This window comes from Giraffa tippelskirchi, chromosome 7 (assembly GCF_054371585.1).
Source record: "Giraffa tippelskirchi isolate mGirTip1 chromosome 7, T2T-mGirTip1v1.2.pri, whole genome shotgun sequence".
In the NCBI taxonomy this organism is placed as follows: Eukaryota; Metazoa; Chordata; class Mammalia; order Artiodactyla; family Giraffidae; genus Giraffa; species Giraffa tippelskirchi.
Genome location: NC_137281.1, coordinates 123374762 through 123396233, shown reverse-complemented (window position 1 = coordinate 123396233; position 21472 = coordinate 123374762). Strand labels below are relative to the sequence as shown.

The following is a 21472-nucleotide window of genomic DNA, read 5'->3' as shown; positions in this document are numbered from 1 at the left end:
AGCATTCTTGGCAAAGAGGAGAGCATTGGCAAAGATATGGGACTATGGAGGAATGAGGTATACAGACAACTGAAAGCACATTCGTATTACTGAAGCATATCATAGTGAAATATAAAGCTGGTGATAAAAGATCCTGATTTCAAAAGGCTCATTTGCCATATTAAAAAGCATGGACCATATTCTATGGACAATGAGGAATTGCTGAAGAGATTTGAAGGGAGGGAATATGGTAAAATTTGAGTTTTAGATCTCATACTCTTTCAGTTACATGGAGGATGGACTTGAAGAGGACTAGACCAGAGACACAAATATAAATCAAATAGATTTTCATAATCAAAGTCAGGGAAGGTGACAGCCTGGACTAGAGCAGCCTCTCTCAGGGGATGGAGAGAAAAGGACAGTGTACTTTGGAGGTACAAAGAGCAGACTTTTGGGTTTGATAGGATGTGTGGGATGTGAGAGAGGGACAAGTGGGAAAAGATTCCTTGATTCCTTGGCTGACAGTGAACGGTGGTGCTATTAGTGGAAATGGGAACCACAAGCGGAAGAGTAGTAGGTATAATGAAGAGATGTCTGGTTCAGTTGTAAACAATGTCCTATGGGAAATCCTACTGGAAATGTCCAATAGACAGTTAGATAGCCCTAGGCTTAAAGGACAAATCTGAACTGGAGATGTTGATTTAGATGTTTTGGATCAAATCATATGCCCCCAGAATTTGTATGTTGTAAGTCCTAACCTCAGAATGTGGCTATATTTGGAGACAGTGTCTTCGATCAAATAGGTAAGATAAAATGAGATCCCTGGGTTGGGTCCTAATCCCAATGGAGTCCTCATGAAAAGAGATTAGGACACTGACAAGCACAAAGGAAAGATCACACGAAGTCAAAAGGAAAAGATGGCCATCTGCAAACCAAAGAGAGAGGCCGCAGAATGAACCAACCCTGCCAACACCTTGACCTTGGTGTTATTTTCTAGAACTGCTAGAAAATAAATTTCAGTTGTGTTCTGACCATATATATGGTATATATCATGGCAGCTCTACCAAACACATACAAGGAACATCATTATTAAGATGAAAATTGAAACTGTGACACTGGAAAATACAACCCAAAAAGTGTGTAAGAGTTGAGAGCCCCAAGGCACAAGACAAAGGTCCCAAAGGAAGACCGATGAGGGAGTGGCCAGAGACGAAAAGGCACCAGGAGTCTGTGTTGTCATGGAAGTCATGGGAGCACAGTGCTCAGAATGTGAACCATCAGCATCGTCAAATACAGCAAAAATACCAGTAAATTGCAAATGAAACATAATTGACATGGCACAGTTAATCTTAGAACAATGTCTGTAGAGCAGTGTTGACAGAATCCAGAGTGCAGTGGGTTAGGGAGAGAATGTGAGATGAGGAAGCAGAGAATGTGGATATGGCCCACTATTAGGAGCTAAGGAGAGGAATAAGGTTGAGGAGGTCTACTATAGACCTTAGAATAGGAGAAGCGTTTGTTTCTAGGTGAAAAAAGAAATGGGTTCTACAGAGTAGGCGAGAGTGAAGATGAGGGTAAAGAAAGAGATGGCCATGGAATAAGATCCTGGAAGAGTAGGAAGAATCAAAGGAAGGGCATGGATGGAAGAGTTGATGTGACACAGAAGAAAACTGCTTCATCTTCTAAAATTGGAGTAAAAGAAGTGAGGATTGGCGAAGAGTTATGTGGATTTGCAGGAGTGGTAAACTGAGGAAGATCATTCACAATATTCTCAGTTCCTCTCTGTGAAGCTGGAGTAATTTTGCTAGTTGTCCGCTTTTTCTCTAGTGACATTCGATCTCTGGGGTTGAGAGGATCAGGGTTTTGCTCGGTAGGTTCACAGAAAGGAAAAGCCTGCAAGAGATTTGAGAGTGCAAGTGGCTGATGGGTTCAGAGTCTTTTTTTTTTTTTTTTTTGGCCATTTCACCTCTGTCTCATCCTAATAGAAGGGACCATGAGTGAATCAGGTGAATTTCATGATGTAACAATTCTTTTGTTGCAAGGGAGCAGGAGAAAGAAGAAGAAACTGAAATCAAGCATTTGTATAAGATGGAGAATCACTATCTGATATGTATACTCTATAATTCTGCATGAAGAACTTAAAAAAATAAAACTCAGAGTAGAATCCATCCTATGTAAAATTGCTGTGTTAAGCTTATCTTTCATGCCTTCAGCCTTCCTTTTTATGTCCCTTTTCTTTTTCACGTACCTTTTACATCTTCAGGTCAGATATACTCATTCTATGTGGTAGTCATGATTAATTTATATTCCTTCCTAATAGAATGTAATCCATTAATAGCAATAAAGCTAACAGTTTTGAGCACTTACTATGTGCCATGTGTTATGCTTCATGTTCACATATGTTATAACTGTTATCACCCCAACTCCCCTATCAAGCAAATACTATCATTGTCCCCATTTTACAGCTTATAAAATTGAGGCTTAACTAAGATTCACAGCACCAGTAAATGGCAGAGCTAAGATTCAAACCTGTGTCTATTTGAAGCCTTTATTCTACCTTTTAAAAGAGGACAACTATCTATTCCTTAAAAAACCCAGCATAGGGGCTGTTTGACTATGGTAAGATAAACATGATGCTGAGAACAATCACAAAAACTTAATATAAAGAGGCCTGGTTTGTTAACTTCTACATTTTAGTTTAATTTTTCTGCCTTTTGAGTTGTCCTGTTTTTCCATCTAAAAAAATAAGAATGCAAACTATAATTTGTATTAAATTACACATTTGCTTTGTATGTTGATCTTTTCAGGCTGAAAGATGTGATACAGCTCCCACCCCTCACTGCTCCATCTGCCAAAATGCCCTGTCAATTTAGTTCTATAAAGCAATACAGCCAGCAAATTCTGTATATTTCTGAAAGAATCCTGGCAGTGAACTGCATCCCCTTTTAATTTCCCAAGGGAATTACCTGATTTATATCAACTTTGATGTTTGAAATATTTTTGCTTCTTAGTCAAGGAAGGAAAAATGCAGTAGGATGCTAATAAAATAATTATAAGTACCAATTATCTAGAGTAAACCAAAACAACATTACACAAATACATGAACCTGCAGAAAAACAGCAGCATAATGATAGAAATTAACTTAACCCCACATTTCTATGCATTGTTTTGAAGTTTATGTAATTTATGCCACAACCCTCATATTAGATTTCGAATTGGAAGAAATAAGCTTGCATTTCATTGTATTATACTGTAATACAAGGCTTAATAAGAGCCTGATAAATCTTAAGTATTGCATTACAATATGTTAATGATTATCATCATAGCTTTTCCAACACCGACACCACGGTGTCATCACAGATTATAATTTAAAGGAAATATTAGCAATTCAGAGTGCTCATATACTGTAGTTAATAAAGCAGTGAATAGAAATCAACTTTATAGGTAATTTACCAGCTAATGACAATTATTTCTATACTGTGTCACAGCTTATGTGAGGAGAATAATTTTTTATGTAAATAAGATTGATGCTCATAGCATTTTAACTTGTATACTGCAGCAACTCATCCAATACTGATGGCTGATAGTTTCTCTTAAGAAGTTAATTTATTGCCTGACAACACACAAAAAAATGCAGTATTTCATATTGCTCACTTCCCAGGGGTATTTAGCAAGTTGCCAACTACAACATAGAGTCCAAATTGTACTGGTAGGAAATAAGGTGATGAGACGTGATTCGCAATATATTGCGGTCAAGTGTTCCGTGGAAGTACTGCACGATTTATGACCATCTCAGAGCGCGAGGATTCTGCTCTGTCTGATGGGGTGGCTTAGCAAAATAAAGACAGATGGCAGTGTAGTAAATAATTACTTGATTGGAAGGCGACCACTACAGGATTGTTTCCTGCCTTCAATTCAACTAAACTTCACCTCGGGTATGGCACATTGATTCATGTGAGCATTTACAGCTTTGAGTTGATTGACCAAGAAAGAATCATAATTTAATAATTAATAAAGAAAAAGGATGCTGTGAAGTCAGAGGGTGTGCAATTCCTCAGTGGGTTTCCCTGCTCTCTCTTTTGTTGTCAGGTAATTGACTACTCTCTATCCTGAAGATTCAGACTGAATTTCAACTGTAGAATCCTGCCTATTTCTAAAAGACATGTTATAAGAGGGGAAAAAAAAGACTAGAAATAGACCATTCGAGGCAATCTTGACAACTAAATTGAATTTCAAAATAGTCACTGCAGTTGGTTACCATACAATCAATTTATAAAGCACTTGAAAATAAACCAACTACTGTTCAAGTGGTTTTGGCATTTGCATGAGGTTACAGCTCAGGCTTCACTCTTTGTTTTTTCTATGAGAACTGTTTGGGGGTATGTAGGAAGCCTTGGTTAGAAACTCACGCTCAAATGATAATTCTGAAAGTCTATGCTTTTCTCCCCCATCATTAGAACCTCAGGGATTCTCTTAATCTTGGCATGAGAGAAAGGCAGGCTCTTACTCTCTCTCCCAAGCAGTATGGCTTTGTAAATATGATATAAAATGAAACTCTCTAGTATGCAAGATTCAGAGTCATACCAGTGCCCAGATGGTGGCCAATTCCAGGTAAGGAGCCCTTTCCTCATCCCTCATTCTTAGGGTTAATCCCACATGTCCTACCTCTGTCATGTGCCAGCCTGATCTGTACTGTTAGCTGCTCTCAGCCCCTCTTCTTGTAACTCTGTACAAGGCATGAAGTCTCCTTCTTTCAAATGTTGTCTTTTATACCAACACCCCTCCATGCATACACACTATACACACTCCCACCCCTGACAGCTCTTCACTTGTTTTTCTTCCTTTATAGAGATAACTGTGACAAAGGTCTTCCACCACACGGAACAGAATTGACCTGTTCTTTTATTTCAGCAAAATATTCTTGAGTGATTGCGGTGATGGGTACTAGTGAGGCATGAACGTGTTTACGAGTGTTTGAGAGGGAGTCTGGGAAGCCTAAGCATAGGCTTCGGAATCAGACAGGTCTGGAGTCAAATTCCATTACTCTAATGGGAATGACTGTAATACCTACCTCACAGGTTTGCTGTTTTGGATATGACGGCTGCAGAGTGTTTGGCACTGTACTTCACACAAAGTAAACTCTCAATAAGTGGTGGTAATGAAATATGACATAAGCTACCCTCCCGGAGTTTACAAATTAGTGCGGTTACCATAGACATGTACCTTAAAACTCTATTCCATGTTACATAGTTTAGTTAGTGGAATAAAGTTTAAAGAAGAATATTATTTAAAATAGGAAATGTTATAGAAATTTCTCGACTGAGAAATTTGAAGATGGTGTTTTTTCAAAACATGCAGACTGGGTATTGCTTCATCAGGGAGATATTGGAAGTCAGAGCACATCACTGGTGAAGGAGAGGAGAGGGATGAACACTAGAACTGGAAACAGAAGACTGGGGTCACCGGCCGTGCAACCTCGGACAAATCACGTGAACCCTCTAAACTCCAGTTTCCTTCACAGTAAAATGGGGGGGGGGGGATGAGGAGAATGCTCCTAGCTCTGCTTTCATCCTAGTACTCATGCTGGGATGACATAAGACACTGTTGAAAGAGCATTGTGAATCCTGAATATCACAGTGTAATGGTTGTGGTGGTGGTAGGGGTAGCGGTGATGAAATGAGTAATTTTCAGTCAGCCTCATGGCAATAATCATATCTATCCATTCCTACTCCCTTGCCTTATCTCTCCTGTGATTAAAGGCACACTTTTACAAGTCAGCTAGCCAGTGCTCCAGTTGAAAGAAATGTTTTGACAAAGTCTACTTGTGATTTCGCATGCAAACAGAGGCAAGCAGTAGGCCAGATAGATAACGCAGGAGAAAAAATAACCAAAATGTCACTTCTACTTAGCACTGAAAAGAGAAAAGGAGGGAGTGCACAGAAGGAGGCCTTAGATCACCTACGAAGTGCATAATTAAGAATTAACTTTAATAAGAGTTTGCAAAATCACTTTGAGTGACCATACCACTGTGTAGATCTGAAAGTCCAAGATGTCCAAGCAGGCAGACTTTAGCCTTTAGAATGGACTCTGTCAACCTCTGTCTCTGTCGTCTTTGAAGAAACAGCTGAATCTGGCTCGCTCACACAAAGTCTGGTTTTGTCTTGCAGGCCTGGGATTTTGCAGTTTGCTCTGTCCAGGATGGGCTTTGCACATACTTTCCAAGCACATTATTGGAGTAGCTCCCAGTTCACTTAGCCAGCGAATCCTTACAAAGGAGAATTTATTTTTCCCCTCCTTTGTCCAAATTAGAGGACAAAGAACATGGCAACTAGTGGCTAATCACAGGGTATGCTGGAGCCTGCCAAGAAAAGAAAAGGAAAAGAATCCTCTCTCCAGTGCAGACTTTGCAGTTGCCCCTAGAGGAGCTCAGCAAATACTTGCCTTCCAGATGAATGCAAAGAATAGGTTACCCCAAAGCCAACCCCTTGCAACACCCCACAGAGTGGGCAACAGCTGGGGGGCCATCACCCAGGACAGTGAAGCTGCTGCTCCGGGGCAACCTGCCATATGTACCTGTATCCTTAGGGTCTTCTATTTAAAATGACAGTTTGGAAGAGACCAAAGTTTTGGGGAATTAGCTTGGCATTACACCATGTACCTGAGTGTTTAGGTTCATCTGAGGATAAAAAGTTGGAGGTTAATAAAACAACTCTGAAATAATAGCAAGAAGCCAACAGCAGAAGGTCTTCATATTGGACAGCATGCAGAATTTGCAGTCAAGCAGCCTCCTTTGCACTGGAGCCCTGTGATTCACTGGGTGACATCAGACAAATTACCTAAACTTTCTGAGCCTCAGTTTCTTTGCCTACAAAATGAGGATAATAATAGTAACTTTCTCAGACTTGTTTGGGAATGAATAATATGCAGCATAGACCTTGGCACCCAAAAAAAGTACAATAATAATTAACTTCTAAAATAATTCCCAGGCTTCTCAAAGTCCTTGATTTGCTTTGCATGACTAAGCCCATTTCCAGAAGTTGCATAAATACACTGCCTATAGAAATGCACTCATTGCTTTGTTCTCTAAGGAACAAAAAAGCATCATGCAGGACCTGTTGCTTATTCTTTTTGCAAAGCTAGGAAGTGGGAAAGGCGAGGGGTTATGATTTTCCACTTCACAGATAGGAAATTAGAGGCATAGGAAAAGTAAGTGACTTGCCCAATGTCACAAGAAGCCAGCAGCAGAGCTGTAATTGGTTATGACCCCAGTGCAACACAGCGTGTGTTCACCTTTCGAAAGTCAGGTGTAAGCAACTCTTGTCTAAGCTTTAATGCCATTCATCTAATTTCTTAGATTTTCTATAGCTGCTGATCTTGAGAACCTTTGAAGCTTTGGGGAAATCACATGGATGATTTGACCTTAAATCTCATGCCACTGGCAAAAGATTAATCGCTGGGACCTGGAAAGGGGTCAGACAATTCTGTGTAGCTGAATAACAGTACCGTCTAGGGATGTGACTGTCCTGACAGATTTAGTTAGTACATAATTGATAAATCTAGAGTTTGTATAGCTTCACTTCCCAGAAAGAAAAGGCAACAGGCTCCTAGGGTTGACATTTACAGAAGCCCTTCCAGTGTTTTGTAACACTGAATCTAGGTTTTCTACTCTTCCTCCAAACCTAGCTCATTTCTAAGGCTCAGTTCTCAGCAGGCAAGAAGATGAGGGGATCTGACAAGACTCTCACCTTACTCTCTCATCAGCAAGAATGTCCATCAGTCTTTAGCACAGTCATATGACTGCCCTGATCCATGCGGGTTGAGGCCAGCAAGGGATGCAATGCATTACCTAGCAGCTAGGAACTTTCTGTCACCATCAGAATCCAGGAAAGATAAAAGGCATCCAGACCCAGCATCAAAGCTTGGAGAGTGGGTCTAAATCCTGGACAGGACATTTTACACAGCTTGACTCTTATTGCAGACTCAAGTGTCGTGAGGCCCTTTTTAGTAATGTGGACTCTGACAGGTGCACGGAAATGTCAGCTTTTATTTCTTTTGCTTTGGTCACTCACTCCAGAAAGTATTTTACTTATTGGAAAGACTTGGTGGTGGTAAATATTTTTCACTGTAAGTTTATTATCAGATCTGGTTCTCTTTCTTTAACTCTTGTTCTCTAGTTTTATGTTTCAATTCAGGAGGCACTATTGTGTGTCTGATATACACCCAGCACACTTCTGTAATTTTGTTACTTCCAGTTGTAAAATATCTTGGCCCGGTAGCTTAGATCAGTAAATCAGTAGCTTTCAGTGTACAAGATCTTGCATACAGTGGATCTGGTATCTTGTTTTGCCAGTAGTAAATAAAGATGGCATTAAATATCCTCCTCCTTTGCCCTCACAAATAAAAAGCTCAGTGTCTTCATGTATTATAACTTAACAGAGCCAGTTTTCTGAGCTAGTTGTTACTTTCTGAATACAATTTACTGGTATGTGTTACTTCTAAAAAAACCATTCAGAAAAATCATATTATGCATAAATAATCATTTAATTGCACAGTCACACCATTTTCAATATTGAAATCATTAGTAAGACACTGTTCCTGGAAACTTTGTCGTTCCGAGTTAAGTAAGTGATTTTTGTCTTCTTTCATCAGACGAATTAGAGAAATTAGAACAGGAGCGGCTGGCTTTGGAAGCCACCATCAAAGATAATGAAAGTGAAGAAGGAAATGGAGGCATCCGAGGCTTGTTTAAAAAAGCTGGCAAGCTGAACATTACTAAGCCAACTCCTAAGAAAGGTAAGTGCTTTTAAGATTTACAAGAAAAGTTACAAAATGAGGCAAAATGAATCTTCAGGGGTCAGTAGTCAACTAAGATACTGGGGGCATTGTGTGTAGGTAAGGACTAAAAGACATTTCCTTAGAGAAGATAGTATGGCTAAAAGGTAGAAGCTATTGTCACTTATTAACAACATTCACCCCTTCGTATCATCTTACTGTAAAAACTCTCTGTTTTAAAATAATATTTAGTTTCGAAGATATATAGTGGTTAAGCAGATTGAATGCCATAAGAAGCAAAAAAAAGTTCTTAGTTAAGACGTAAAGGGGATAGAGGTCCATGACCTAATACTGAAACTGGTTTATCTATACACACACACACCTTGCAGACATTTCAGGAGACTGAAAGTCGACTGGTACAGGAAAGTAAGGGATCCAGGTAGAATTCTAATTTCAAAACTACATCTTCATCACAAACCAGAATTCTGGACTTGGAACTTCATTGACACTAATTACCTGCAGATTTTAGCTAAATGGTACACTTATCTCTGAATGTTTCAGTGTACCTCCCAGGAATGGAGGACCACAGAATGAGACCTTGTTATAAGTTTTATAAACAGGCGATTCAAATGACTGATTATTATTATTTTTTTTTTGAAAATTGCTCTCTTTACAGAAACATTGTGTTTTTTATGAGGTCCATAGTGACCTCTGCTGGTAGAAAATTAGAATGTTAAGGTTCATTTCTTTCACGCACAAATAGTCCTGTAGTTCATGAAGTCCTTCACTGATGTGAAGCCTAGGAAAGATCATTTCTTTGGCAAGGTCTCCAAGTCAAGTAGCAAGACCCAAACTGAGACTTAGCAGGCTTCTGGTCTAGGTTGATAGGAGCCAATCTTTCAAAGAGGTCATCTCTTTACCCTGGAAAAGGTTTGGTTCAGTTTTCTTATTTTCCTACTATGACCCAAGGACCAAATTTAACCTGTAATACAACAGTTTTGTATATCTACATAGCATTATGAGAAACCCAAACATTTCTCCCCTTCAAATACTTAGAGGTACCCTTGGGTGCCAGAAATATTCGATGGCCTAGGGGAGAACCTACTGGGTATTAACTTCCTTAAAATGACATTTTCTAGAAAAATGATGTGTTTGAATCTTAAGTTGGAGGTACATCAAGTCTTTCCAGGTATAAATATTAGAATAAGACCCTCTGGATGCTAACTACTATTGTCTTTCCTTTTCAATTGTTTGGTGTAGTCATGAGAAGAATTAACTACCCGTTGAATCTGCTCTGTGCAACAGTACAACCTGAGAAGCAATGGAAAATTCAGAAGTCATAGCCCATACTCTTGTCTAGCTGATGGGGAGGAGAAAAGTAATAAGGTCCTTATTAGTAAAAGTGGAACTTATTTATTCTGGAACCCCGTTTCTGCATGACAATACTTTTGGCAAAAACATACATCTCTGAAAGTCAACATGTCTCATTGTTCAGAAAAGCAAAATTATGTCATGTTTTGTTTCCAATGCCTAAATTTTCAAGCACAGCTCTAAAGTAGGCCCCTTTACTGCTCTGGGCTTTTGTCAGTTGAGGACTCTTTGGAGTTCTAGATCAGGACCAGCTCGGCCTCCAGGCACTCATATAGGAGTCCTCTGGATGCTCTAATCTGCTTGTAAGTGGGGGCAGAGTTTGGTTCATTTGGTAAACATATTTACTTTCTCCTTTAGCAGTCCTGAGATAGAAACAATATGAGATAATTGCTTCAGAACTAACCACCCCAACCATAGAAACAGCAAAAGGCAGAACAAAGCATCCTGAGACCCTCTTAGATCAGAGAGGAAGCTCTAACGAGGCTGTCAGCTCTGCTCTAAGCATGATGATGACACTATCGCTTTGAAATAGAGCAATGAAGTCACAACTTTCAAAGATGTGGAAAGAAGAAATAATACATAGGGTGTAGCGAAGAAACACCTACTGGCGAATAGGAACTAGGGTTCTGCTTAAACACTGCCCTACTTCCCTGGTGCACTTTCACTGTGTCCATGTTAGGGTGGAAATTGCATTAAAATATTTTTAAGTACTTTATGTACACCCTTAACTGTAACTCAAGAAGAGGGAATTTTAATCCATATTTCCTGGCTTTTTCATCTCATTCTCAGAGATTCAAATAGCTCAAGTGGCTTTACCTTAGACTCACAAGATGCCAGGAAAACAAAGCAGAAGAGTAAGCCAGGCCCAAGTTAGGACCAAAAGGTCATGGAGAGTTGAGATACTCAAGGTCCCTGGCAACCTTTACAATCCAGATATTTCTGGAATTCATACCAAAATTGTGCTCAAATGAACATATTGTCTAGCGAAGGAATACTTCTGATTCTTTTGGTTATCTCTAGAAAACCAATAACTACATGTTCTATTAATACTTTTAAGTACATCTGATATTGTAACCTGAGTTATATATGAAATTTAGGAAAATGATATTTTGGGTTTTGATAATAATAATTTAGCATTGCTACATGTCTAAATAATAATTCTGCACTGAGATAGATTACTAAGGATCTGAAAAAGTTCACTACTCTATAATAATAACTGTAATCATAAGATCAATATCAAATTTTTCTGAACTATGGAAGGTGATCTAAATTATTGTGGGATTTGACCTTAATCTTTTCTTTTGTGGAGAACAGGGCTCACTATTTTCCCATAAGTATAAAAAACACAAAGTCATGACCCTTCTTCTATTTCCCTGAATAGATTTATTGGCAAGTTATTTTGTTTCTTTCCTCAAAAGACAAATGGATATACTACTTTCTCTTTTGTTACAGATAGCGGCATTAACACAATCCAGTCAATGCACGTTGGGGAGTTCAACCAGAAACTGGTGGAAGCCAGCACCCAATTTAAAAAGAAGCAGGGAAAAGGAACAATTGACGTTTGGTGGTTGTTTGATGACGGAGGTAAAAAAATTTCAGAATATACACTAGAGAGCAGACTTTCTTGTTGATAAATTTAACAAACTGCATGGGATGGTATATGAAAACGGTACTAGTTAAAGAATAATATTTCCGTGTTCTCTAAAGATTTAAATTATTTAGGAGCTATGAGTGTGGGAATGAATACAGATATAAAGCTATTCGTTTCCTTTCAATTGGATATGCTCATCCTTTCTGTCATAATTTACTCCTTTTTTCAGGGTTAACACTCCTTATCCCCTATATCTTGACTCTCAGAAAAAAATGGAAAGACTGTAAATTAAGAATCTATGTTGGAGGGAAGATCAATCGCATTGAAGAAGAAAAAATTGCGTACGTAATTCATCACTTGTGTTGAAGCATTTTGGATGTTTGTTGCTTGAATGCTTTAATTTTAAAAAACTTCAAGTGTCTTTGAGGCACAATACATTTAAAGACAAAAAGTCACCATGCTAGGCCTTAGGCTTGCTTGGTTTCTGTCAATAAATTATCTGCATAATTTTTCTAATCATTGTCTTCAAGTCCTTTTATCCCCTTCTACAAATGCTTTCAACAAGCATTTGGCATGGAAGCCCATCTCTAGTCTTTAGTGAGAGCATCATTATCTTGTATAATGTTTATTTTGTTCTGACTAGTAAATGCATCCAAGAAAGGAAGAGCCTGAAGGCATCTGTGTCCAAATTCTGTCCCGTTTCTTCTGGGAGATTCAAACCTGTTAATTCGAGGCAGCCCCCCTAGCCTAGCACACTTGGAAGAGAACAGAGAGATGGTACCCTGTCCAAGCCCCAGCTCTGCCACTGACAAGATGCAGGATTTTGCAGCAGTTACTGTACCTATCTGGGTCCCCCCAGTTTTTCACTTGTAGTTTGAAAGTGTTTAAACGGGTGACTGTCGGTAACTCTTCTGATTAAAATAAATAAGCCAAGTCCCATGGTGCTAAGTCTGTTCCTTTCTTATTTATTTAGTCATGGAGAGTTGATCTCTAGTTGTGAGAGCAACAAGCATGCCAAGTGTGTGGTGCAACCAAAGATCTCTGGAGGAAATCTGGAGAATGACTTTTGGCAGCCCATGGTCCCTCATGGCATGCCTAAATCCTAGCCCTTCCTATAATGGCTACTTCCAGAAATCACAAAATAATGACTGGCTCTTCAGTTCACTTCAGTTCAGCTGCTCAGTCGTGCCCGACTCTGTGACCCCATGGTCTGCAGTACGCCAGGCTTCCCTGTCCATCACCAACTCCCAGAGCTTGCTCAAACTCACGTCCATCAAGTCGGTGATGCCATCCAACCATCTCATCCTCTGTCATCCCCTTCTCCTGCCTTCAATCTGTCCCAGCATCAGAGTCTTTTCCAGTGAGTCAGCTCTTTGCATCAGGTTGCCAAAGTATTGGCCCTTCAGCTTTAGCATCAGTCCTTCCAATGAATATTCAGGACTGACTTCCTTTAGGATGGACTGGTTGAATCTCCTTGCAGTCCAAGAGACTCTCAAGAGTCTTCTCCAACACCACAGTTCAAAAGCATCAATTCGTCAGCTCTTAGTCATTTTTTCACACTGTCTCCCCCTTCTTAGAAAGTTATTATATATATCTAATTCCTCTTAAAGAAAATTATACTAAAATGGAAACTAACATGAGGTCTACAATAATTTATATTTTCTTAAAGCCTCCAGTACCTTATTGAGACAAGTGATGAAATTTGAAAATGGTTGGTGGATAAGATAGCAGCAGGGCATCCATGTTAAATTTGATTTCAGAAACTGTACTCTGTTTATAAAAGAGAATGTCCTTGCTCTTAGGAAATATTCACTGAAGTACTTAGAGGTAAAGGGGCTGGATATGTGCAACTTACTTTAAAATGGCAAATAGGTAGGACGTAGAAAGCCAGCAAGCAAAAAAAGATATAGAGAGATGTAGACAGAGAAAAAGAGAATGACAAATCAAATGGGGCAAAACATTAACAACTGGTGAATCTGAGCTTTCTTTGCACTATTCTTATAATGTTTTGTAACTTTGAAATTATATCAAAACATTCAGTTGCTGGGGGAAAAGCTTTTAATCTACAACAATATAATATATAATAATTATTGGTTTGTCAGTAGATTGTTAGTAACTCTATAAACATTATCAGCAATCATCAATAAGTATTGAGACTTGTTCTCCTTTTCCCAAATGATAAGGAAGAGTGGACAGTGCCACAACTTTTTCTCTGAAACATGAATGCAGAGCTGGGTTTGCTGTTTCTAGTGACTGCACCTAAAGAAATTTCCCTTTGCCTTTGGTGGAATAATTTGGTCCACATTTATCCATATTCATCAAGTACTACAATGGAAATCAAATACTAACCAAAGCCTTTGTCCAAAAGCTAAACTGAAATAAGACATGATTGCTTTTGATGTCTTAAACACAAAACTCTTTGATTGAAAATAGTTAAGTATTCAATGATGAAGCATTTCTGTCTTGTATTTTCAGAATGGCTTCCCTTCTGAGCAAATTTAGGATAAAATTTGCAGACATCCATGTCATTGGTGACATCAACGTTAAGCCAAACAAAGAAAGGTATGAAATATTTAACAAGATCCACTGTTTATCCATGGTAAACTCTCTCCTCTTTTGTGTTGATTATTAGAAGGTTAAAATGTTACGAGTTTACTGCTGTGACTTCCTGATAGGATGTCATAAAAGGGGATTTTAAATAATCATGACACAGAGCTATCAGGTCCTAACAGAAGGAAAAGTTTTTAAGGTGAAGATGAGCTTGAGAAGAAGAACTGCGGAAGCATTGTTTGGTTAGCATTTTAGAATTGCCTTTCACGTTATGCTTTCTATGGTGGCAACAGTAGCAGGAAGCACAGGCTCAGAAAATTCTGACCTGAGCAGTCAGGGTTAAGTTTACATTATTTAAAGTTACTGGTGGGGCATCCTGAATTGGAAGCCTATGAGAGCCCCCAAAGGGGATTTCTAAAACTATCTGAAGCCTGGCCAGGAAAGGTACTGGTTCCAAAATTCAAAAATGAAAAAAAAAATTGAAATAATTGTTTAAATGCCTTCAAAACAGCATCATTTTAACCTCATTAATTTTTAAATTTGTCAAGTCCATGATATTTGAAAACAATTTGTAGGTTAGATCTTCACAGGAGTTCCCAGAGGTGTAAGAAAATTGTCTGGAAATTACAACCGATCGTAAATTAAAATATTTACAGCAATGACTTCACAATTATAAAATATTTTCAATTGTTTACAGTTCAAAATCATGTTTAGTGTTGCATCTGTATGCAGTTCAGTACATTTGATTTTGTATGGCATGAGTTCTCCAACGGTGAGAACAGGAGACACAAAGGTCTCACTCAGTATGGCATAGGCCCTTGCTAGACTCAGACTTCTTCTCATTTCTGTTGACCACCATTTCTCCTTTCTCTTGTAGTTCTTGATGAGTTGCAACTCCACATTCCTCAAACCTTCTTGCTCTATCCTTCTTCTGATTCATTGTTATCCCAGATGAACTTAGTAACTAACTGAAAATTAGCCAGATTTAAGATGCATTCTTACTGACCAAATGGCAACCTTGAACCTCATGTCATTTGAGGGTATTCATGATTCCTCCAGGGCTATGCGTCAGTTAAAACAGCTTTACAAAATGTCTTAACTGCAATAAGAAAGCTAGAATTGACAGGGTTTACCTGGATTATTACGATGTAATATTTCCTTATATCATAAATACTACTAATACCTTTCTTTCCTGTATTTCTAGTTATAAAGTTAAGAAAAATTAAGAACAGATTTATCATTCTCCTTGGTAAATGGAATTAACATTTTTATATGAACTAAGTTGTCATGCAGTAACCTCTGGTAGCCTTGCACACTTCATTTGAAGAATTTTAATTCCTAAGTCATTGCCCCTCGGCACTTGCAGTGATGTGATCAAACGGGCTCACCTTATAGGTCTAATTGGAAGAAACACATTCTCTTCCATAACACAGCAGGTACAATGATTTCCCAGTACGTGCCACTTAGCACCAGACCACAGCCTGCCAGCTCTCTGCCAATACGGGACCGTTTACTGTTGTCTAGAGCATAGTTGAGGAGGAGAAGGGGGCAACAGAGGATGAAATAGATGGTGAGATAGCACAACCAACTCAATGGACATGAGTTTGAGCAAACTCTGGAGATAATGAAGGACAGGGAAGCCTGATATGCTGCAGTCCATGGGGGTCACAAAGAGTCGGACATGATTTAGCAACTGAACAACAACAGGAGCAGAGCCACAGTGTCACCTGCTGACCTGGGATTCTCTATAAGCCCTGGCTCAATGCTGGCCACATGTCAGTCACCTGCTCCTTGTAACTGAATGCTTCTTGCTGTTATTTGTCTTAGCAGCAGCTAAAGACTGTCTATGCTTGCTGATTAATTTGTTTCTATATCCTTTGCCTCTTTACCCATCAATATGATTTTCTCTACCCAAGTCTCTGTATCCTTCCTTCTGTTTTGTACTAGTCTCTGCCCAGCAGCCATGGTCACCTGTATACCCATCCTTTCTGTTCTATCACTGAGGATGTTGATGTGTCACCAACCATGCCTCTTCCTTCTTTGAGTGTCCATCACAGCCTAGACGCTATTCATCTTCGTACCCCTGACCTTTGTTCCATGGTTTCCTCTTCTCAAGGAGAAAACTCTATGCCCAGTCATAAGAAACAAAGGACCAAGGCATTTGTACTTTTGTCCTGGTATCTAAATTTGACTTTAGACACCATTCTGACTTGGTGTTTCTTACATATGCTCTGCATCCTACAATGAAGAGATCAATTTCCCTTTCTCAGGAAAAAAAATTAATTCATCTTCACAGTTCTGGAGATTTTCTCTGTGATATTTCAAGGTCTTGAGGAATATGCAAGGAAAAAAAACATTCTTACCAGAATAACTGCAGTTAATGTATCCTGATATGAAGACAGAAGGCCACCAAGAAGAGGTGTGCTAGAAGTACCATCCTTCTCTTTTCAGTTTCTGCTGTAACTGATGCCATGTTACTTCATACAACAGCCACATGTCTGATGCTGGCAATGCCTTTTCCAGTATTTGAAGAAAAATTTTAGAACAGAGAATGGTCATTCAGTAAATCTCACAAACAGCCACTTCCCTGGTGACTCAGATAGTAAAGAATCCATCTGCAATGCAGGAGATGCAGTTTCCATCCCTGGGTTGGTAAGATCCCCTGGAGAAAGGAATGGATACCCACTCCAGTATTCTTGCCTGGAGAATTCCATGGCCAGAGGAACCTGGCGAGTACTGTTGATGGGGTTGCAAAGAATTGGACATGACTGAGTGACTAACACTTTCACACTTGACCATACCTGGAATCTTTGTGATAATTTTTAAAAGCCAAATCCTCTGAGTGGTTTAATAAGAGAAACAGAACTCTTCAGTGGCCTGATGCAACTCTAGGCCCAGGGCCCAAAGCTTATAACGCTGGCTCAACTTCAGCTTTCACAGGGGCCTTATGGCCAGACAGCCCTGGTCTGCCATCAACAACCATCTCCTAATTGCTGTTCTTCCTTGATCACTCATTTTCACACAATGTTAGAAATAGTTTACTGTCAATGATTTCCATGTTGGAGGCTAATGTTAAATGTCCTTCAACTACCTTTAATAGATCTTTCAACTACTCATAAAATATGAGTAAATCTTGATGGAGACATTCTATCATAGAAACGTTATCTATAAATATGGTAGAGTAAGGGTGAAAGGGAGTAAAAAGCTAAGTTAATGAGAAAACAATTGGGCCAGGGGAAACTGAAAAGCTCTTGTGGTTAAATTTCTTTTTTTATTGTATAGACTGAATTAAAAGTCATAGGCCAAAAAGATAGCAATCATTAAACAGAAACCAAAGAGAAATTGGAAGCAATTAACTAGATAATTTAGTTTAAATATGCTAGTGTGATCACAGAAACAACAAATACATTAATGTGTGAGAAGAAATTTTATATGAATTTTAGGGGAAATTTTTATGCAGTTTAACCTTGTTATTATGAGGAACAAGGATAGGAAAGTCAGGGAAGCTATAAGTAAAAATTTTAATTGAATTAATTCTCACTTATATTTAACAGTATGTAATACTTTAGCTATTCTAGAATCAATTTTAAGATATAATAAGAAGATCATGGGCTTCCCTAGTTTCTCAGTGGTAAAGAATCCACCTGCCAATGGAGGAGGTGCAAGAGACTCAGGTTTGATCCCTGGGTCAGAAAGTTACCCTGGAGAAGGAAATGGCAACCCACTCCAGTATTCTTGCCTGGGAAATCCTATGGACAGAGGAGCCTGGCAGGCTACAGTTCATGGAGTAGCAAAAGAGTCAAATACAACTTAGCAACTAAATAACAACTGTAACAATAAGAATGACCAGATTTAATAGAGAATCAAAATAGAAATCTAAAACGACTTTGGACCACCCAGCTATGAGCCACTCATTGTGGTCAGTGAAATGCTAGATCAAGCTTGCCTGGCTTATGTGCCCAACTTAACCAATCTGGCTGGCAAAAGGGATAGAATTGTGCTGACTGGATGATATGGAGGATAGAGTCATTCCCATCCAAACTACAATGGAGAAACATAGTATGGATGCCTGGGGGGACAAGCAAACAATCTTTATTTCACTTTCCATTTCTTAGGAAGCTATTTTTGAAGCAGTCTTTCCAATAAGCACCTGGACTGAGATGCAAATAAAACTCCTATCCTTGAGCAAAATAATTGTACGTAAAGTTTAAACAGAGAAACCGTCAACTGCTAACCTCAGTCCTGTGGTTGTTGAGTAAAATGAATGTCTTGCTTTTACAGGGCACTGCATACTTTTCAGAACACAGTCATCCGAATCATCACACTAACACTCGCGTCAGTCTCACACCAGCTCTGAGCAGCCATTGTTACCCCTGTTATAGGCAAGGTTATCTAGGTCAAGGAGGACAATGGAAGAACTGGAGCAAGAACCCAGGCTCTTCTCTCCTAGGCCAGCACCTCTTCACTGATGACCACCAAGGTCTCTAAAAGGACAGCACTGTTGGGAGGAATAGCAAATAAAAGTATTGCATGGTTGAAAGAATAATTGGGCATATCAGTCTTATTCCTTCCTAGTCGTTGTCTACCATTCTGAATAAGTCAAAGCTTCAGAAATCTACTGCATTAAGTATCTCTTCTATCTGTTAACAGCAGCACACTGGTGAGAACAAACTACTCCTTAGTAATCTCTGTACTTTCATCTGCAAGTCCTAAAGCAGGACAACTGATGAGACCACTGAAATCATTGTACTAAGTCACTTTAGTCATGTCTGACTCTTTGTGACCCTGTGGATTGGAGCCCTCCAGGCTCCTCTGTCCATGGGATTCTCCAGGCAAGAATACTGGAGTGGGTTGCCATGCTCTCCACCAGGGGATCTTCCCGACCCAGGGATCGAACCCATGTCTGTTACATCTCTGCATTGGCAGGCAGGTTCTTTACCACTTGCACCATCTGGGAAACTGAAATCATTGCTTCATGCTTTAATTCCTTAACCTAAAAGCACATTAATTCTAATTATCATTCATTCCAAAATTATTAAGTTTTAAGTAAGCCATGATATATAAAACCAAAGAAAACTATTTATATTTGAGATCATCTTATAGTAGCACAGGGAAGACAACTACTCCTATAAATTATGTTTTGTTTTGTGCTATCATTTTAAAAATAAATCTTATGAGATTCTTATGACAGACAAGAATGAGATTTTTCAACAATTTTTAAAATGTTCTACAGCTCTGAGATACTGCTCCTAATTTTCTAGTCAATGATTTTTTCTTAATTGCTCTAAAATGGCCTCAGATTTTAAAATGTTATTGATTTTTGTTCTTTCCTCTAATATACACCTGAACAATAGCCATTTGAACATCTTAGGCAGCAACATCAGACAGCAGAAGGACAAAGGCAGCATTATTTACAGCAAACATTCAGATTGTTCTATAGCCATTAAACTCACTCACTTATTATTCTCCGACCTACCCACAGCCTCCTGCCATAAGGTGGGAGATGCCATGTGGGCTAAAGGTGAGGAGGGCAACCATATCCAACTCTCAGGGATGCTGGTTAATCTCCTACATTAATTCATGAACATCTCCCATAGAACCTGTAAAATAAGTAAATGGAAACTCATTTATGGGCTAAAGTGTCTACGTTAAAACTGTGCCTTTGACTATACTATGTAGAACATGTAATTGCAGAATAATTACCATCTATGTGTTTGTGTGTTTATATCGAGGATTTATTAATAATACCTAGTAGGCTATCAAGGCCTCACACCCCTTAAGGTCTTTCCTTGGGTAGGGAAGCACTATGATAGCCATGGTTTTACTCAGTCTCCTGCAAAGATAATTCTTAGAAGATTTGCATGACATTGAGCTCTGATTCTGCAGCCAGCATACCTAGTCACACCTGGAGTATCTGTGAAATAATGAGTTAGTTTCCCACTGTGAGGCCTCTTTTATAATTCCAATTCAGCTGGAAAGTCTTTGAAGAAATGATTGAACCATATCGTCTCCATGAAAGCTGCAAAGATTTAACAACTGCTGAGAAATTAAAGAGAGAAACTCCATGGAAAATTACAGATGCAGAACTGGAAGCAGTCAAGGAAAAGGTAAGGACTTTTCTTCCTTAATCTTTACTTTGCTGTCTAACTAGCTGATAAAGAAAACAGTGGTTAATTTAAAGATCAAGAAGTAATGTATCTATTATAGAATTTCATTTATTCACGATCTAGGGTTTCTGCATATTTCAAGTCCTTTTTCAATCATATTATTGAATGTGAGGATTTAGAAAACTGCTTTCTTTTTTTTTAGTATAAAATCAAGTTTTTTAAGTTGAAAACAGGCTATTGATACATATTGTGAAGTCTTCTTTCCAATTTAATTTTATAGAAAAGGAGACAGACCCATCAGACTAAAATAATTTCAGTCAATACATATGCAAAGTAAATACAGATTGCTCACAGTTTGACACAATAAAAAGAATTTTAACCTAATAAAATGAGCTATAAAAACTTACATAGGGATCTGAGAAAATCTGTAACTGGAACAGTGAATATGCAGGTTGGATCTGGAACATCTTGTAGGATGGATGTCAAATGGTGAGCTTTTCTAGAGAACCCAGTAAGAAGCGAGTTACCTGCATCTGGCTTGAACTGAATGAAGTTGCAACAGTGAAGATGATGAAGAGGGCAAGGACATAAGAATAAGGCAGAAGGATTAACATCTTAATTGGATTAGACATTCAAGGAAAAGGACCTCAAGAAGCTCTAAATTACAAAATTTAAATAAGCCATATTAGGAGCTGAAGTTGGAACAGATTAGAGCAGGAGATATTAAAAGCCTTTCAAATTTAGTAGAAAAAGTACTGAGCTAAGAATCATAAACTCTGTGCAACAAAGTGCCCAGTTCTAACAAAAGCTTTTCATATAATTGAACAAATCGCTTGTCTAAGCCTTGGCTTCTGAACCAGTGAAATGTAATAATAAATATTACTCTCATTACTGCAAAATAGTTAATGTAGTTATTTTTCCAAATGAGTCTTTTGGTGACTCTTTCATTGAAACCAGTCTCCTGTGCTGGTAAAAATCAAAGAGTTTAAAGAAAGATTAGACTAGGGTATAATCTATGTTCTTAGCATATCAAATTAGTACCAAGATTAGGTTAGGTTTCTTCCACTGCAAACCTGTTCCCCAGCACTGGCCATTCTCGTCT

The 21472-nt window shown here is 38.6% G+C and overlaps 1 protein-coding gene and 1 long non-coding RNA gene across 4 annotated transcripts in view; one reads left to right on the top strand and one right to left on the bottom strand.

Annotated features, from left to right (window-relative positions):
• Positions 1–21472, bottom strand: part of LOC145513130 (uncharacterized) — a 93338-nt gene that overhangs the window by 43844 nt on the left and 28022 nt on the right. Inside the window, exon 3 of the long non-coding RNA XR_014059138.1 lies at positions 1744–1872. This is a non-coding gene — a long non-coding RNA (uncharacterized LOC145513130). The remainder of the gene's footprint in view (positions 1–1743; positions 1873–21472) is intronic.
• Positions 1–21472, top strand: part of SLC12A1 (solute carrier family 12 member 1) — an 85285-nt gene that overhangs the window by 61870 nt on the left and 1943 nt on the right. For all 3 annotated transcript variants that reach the window (XM_081508528.1, XM_081508527.1, XM_081508529.1), the window contains exons 20-24: positions 8629–8772; positions 11575–11706; positions 11943–12054; positions 14189–14275; positions 20235–20370. In XM_081508528.1, coding sequence (XP_081364654.1) covers positions 8629–8772; positions 11575–11706; positions 11943–12054; positions 14189–14275; positions 20235–20370 — 611 coding nt within the window. The remainder of the gene's footprint in view (positions 1–8628; positions 8773–11574; positions 11707–11942; positions 12055–14188; positions 14276–20234; positions 20371–21472) is intronic.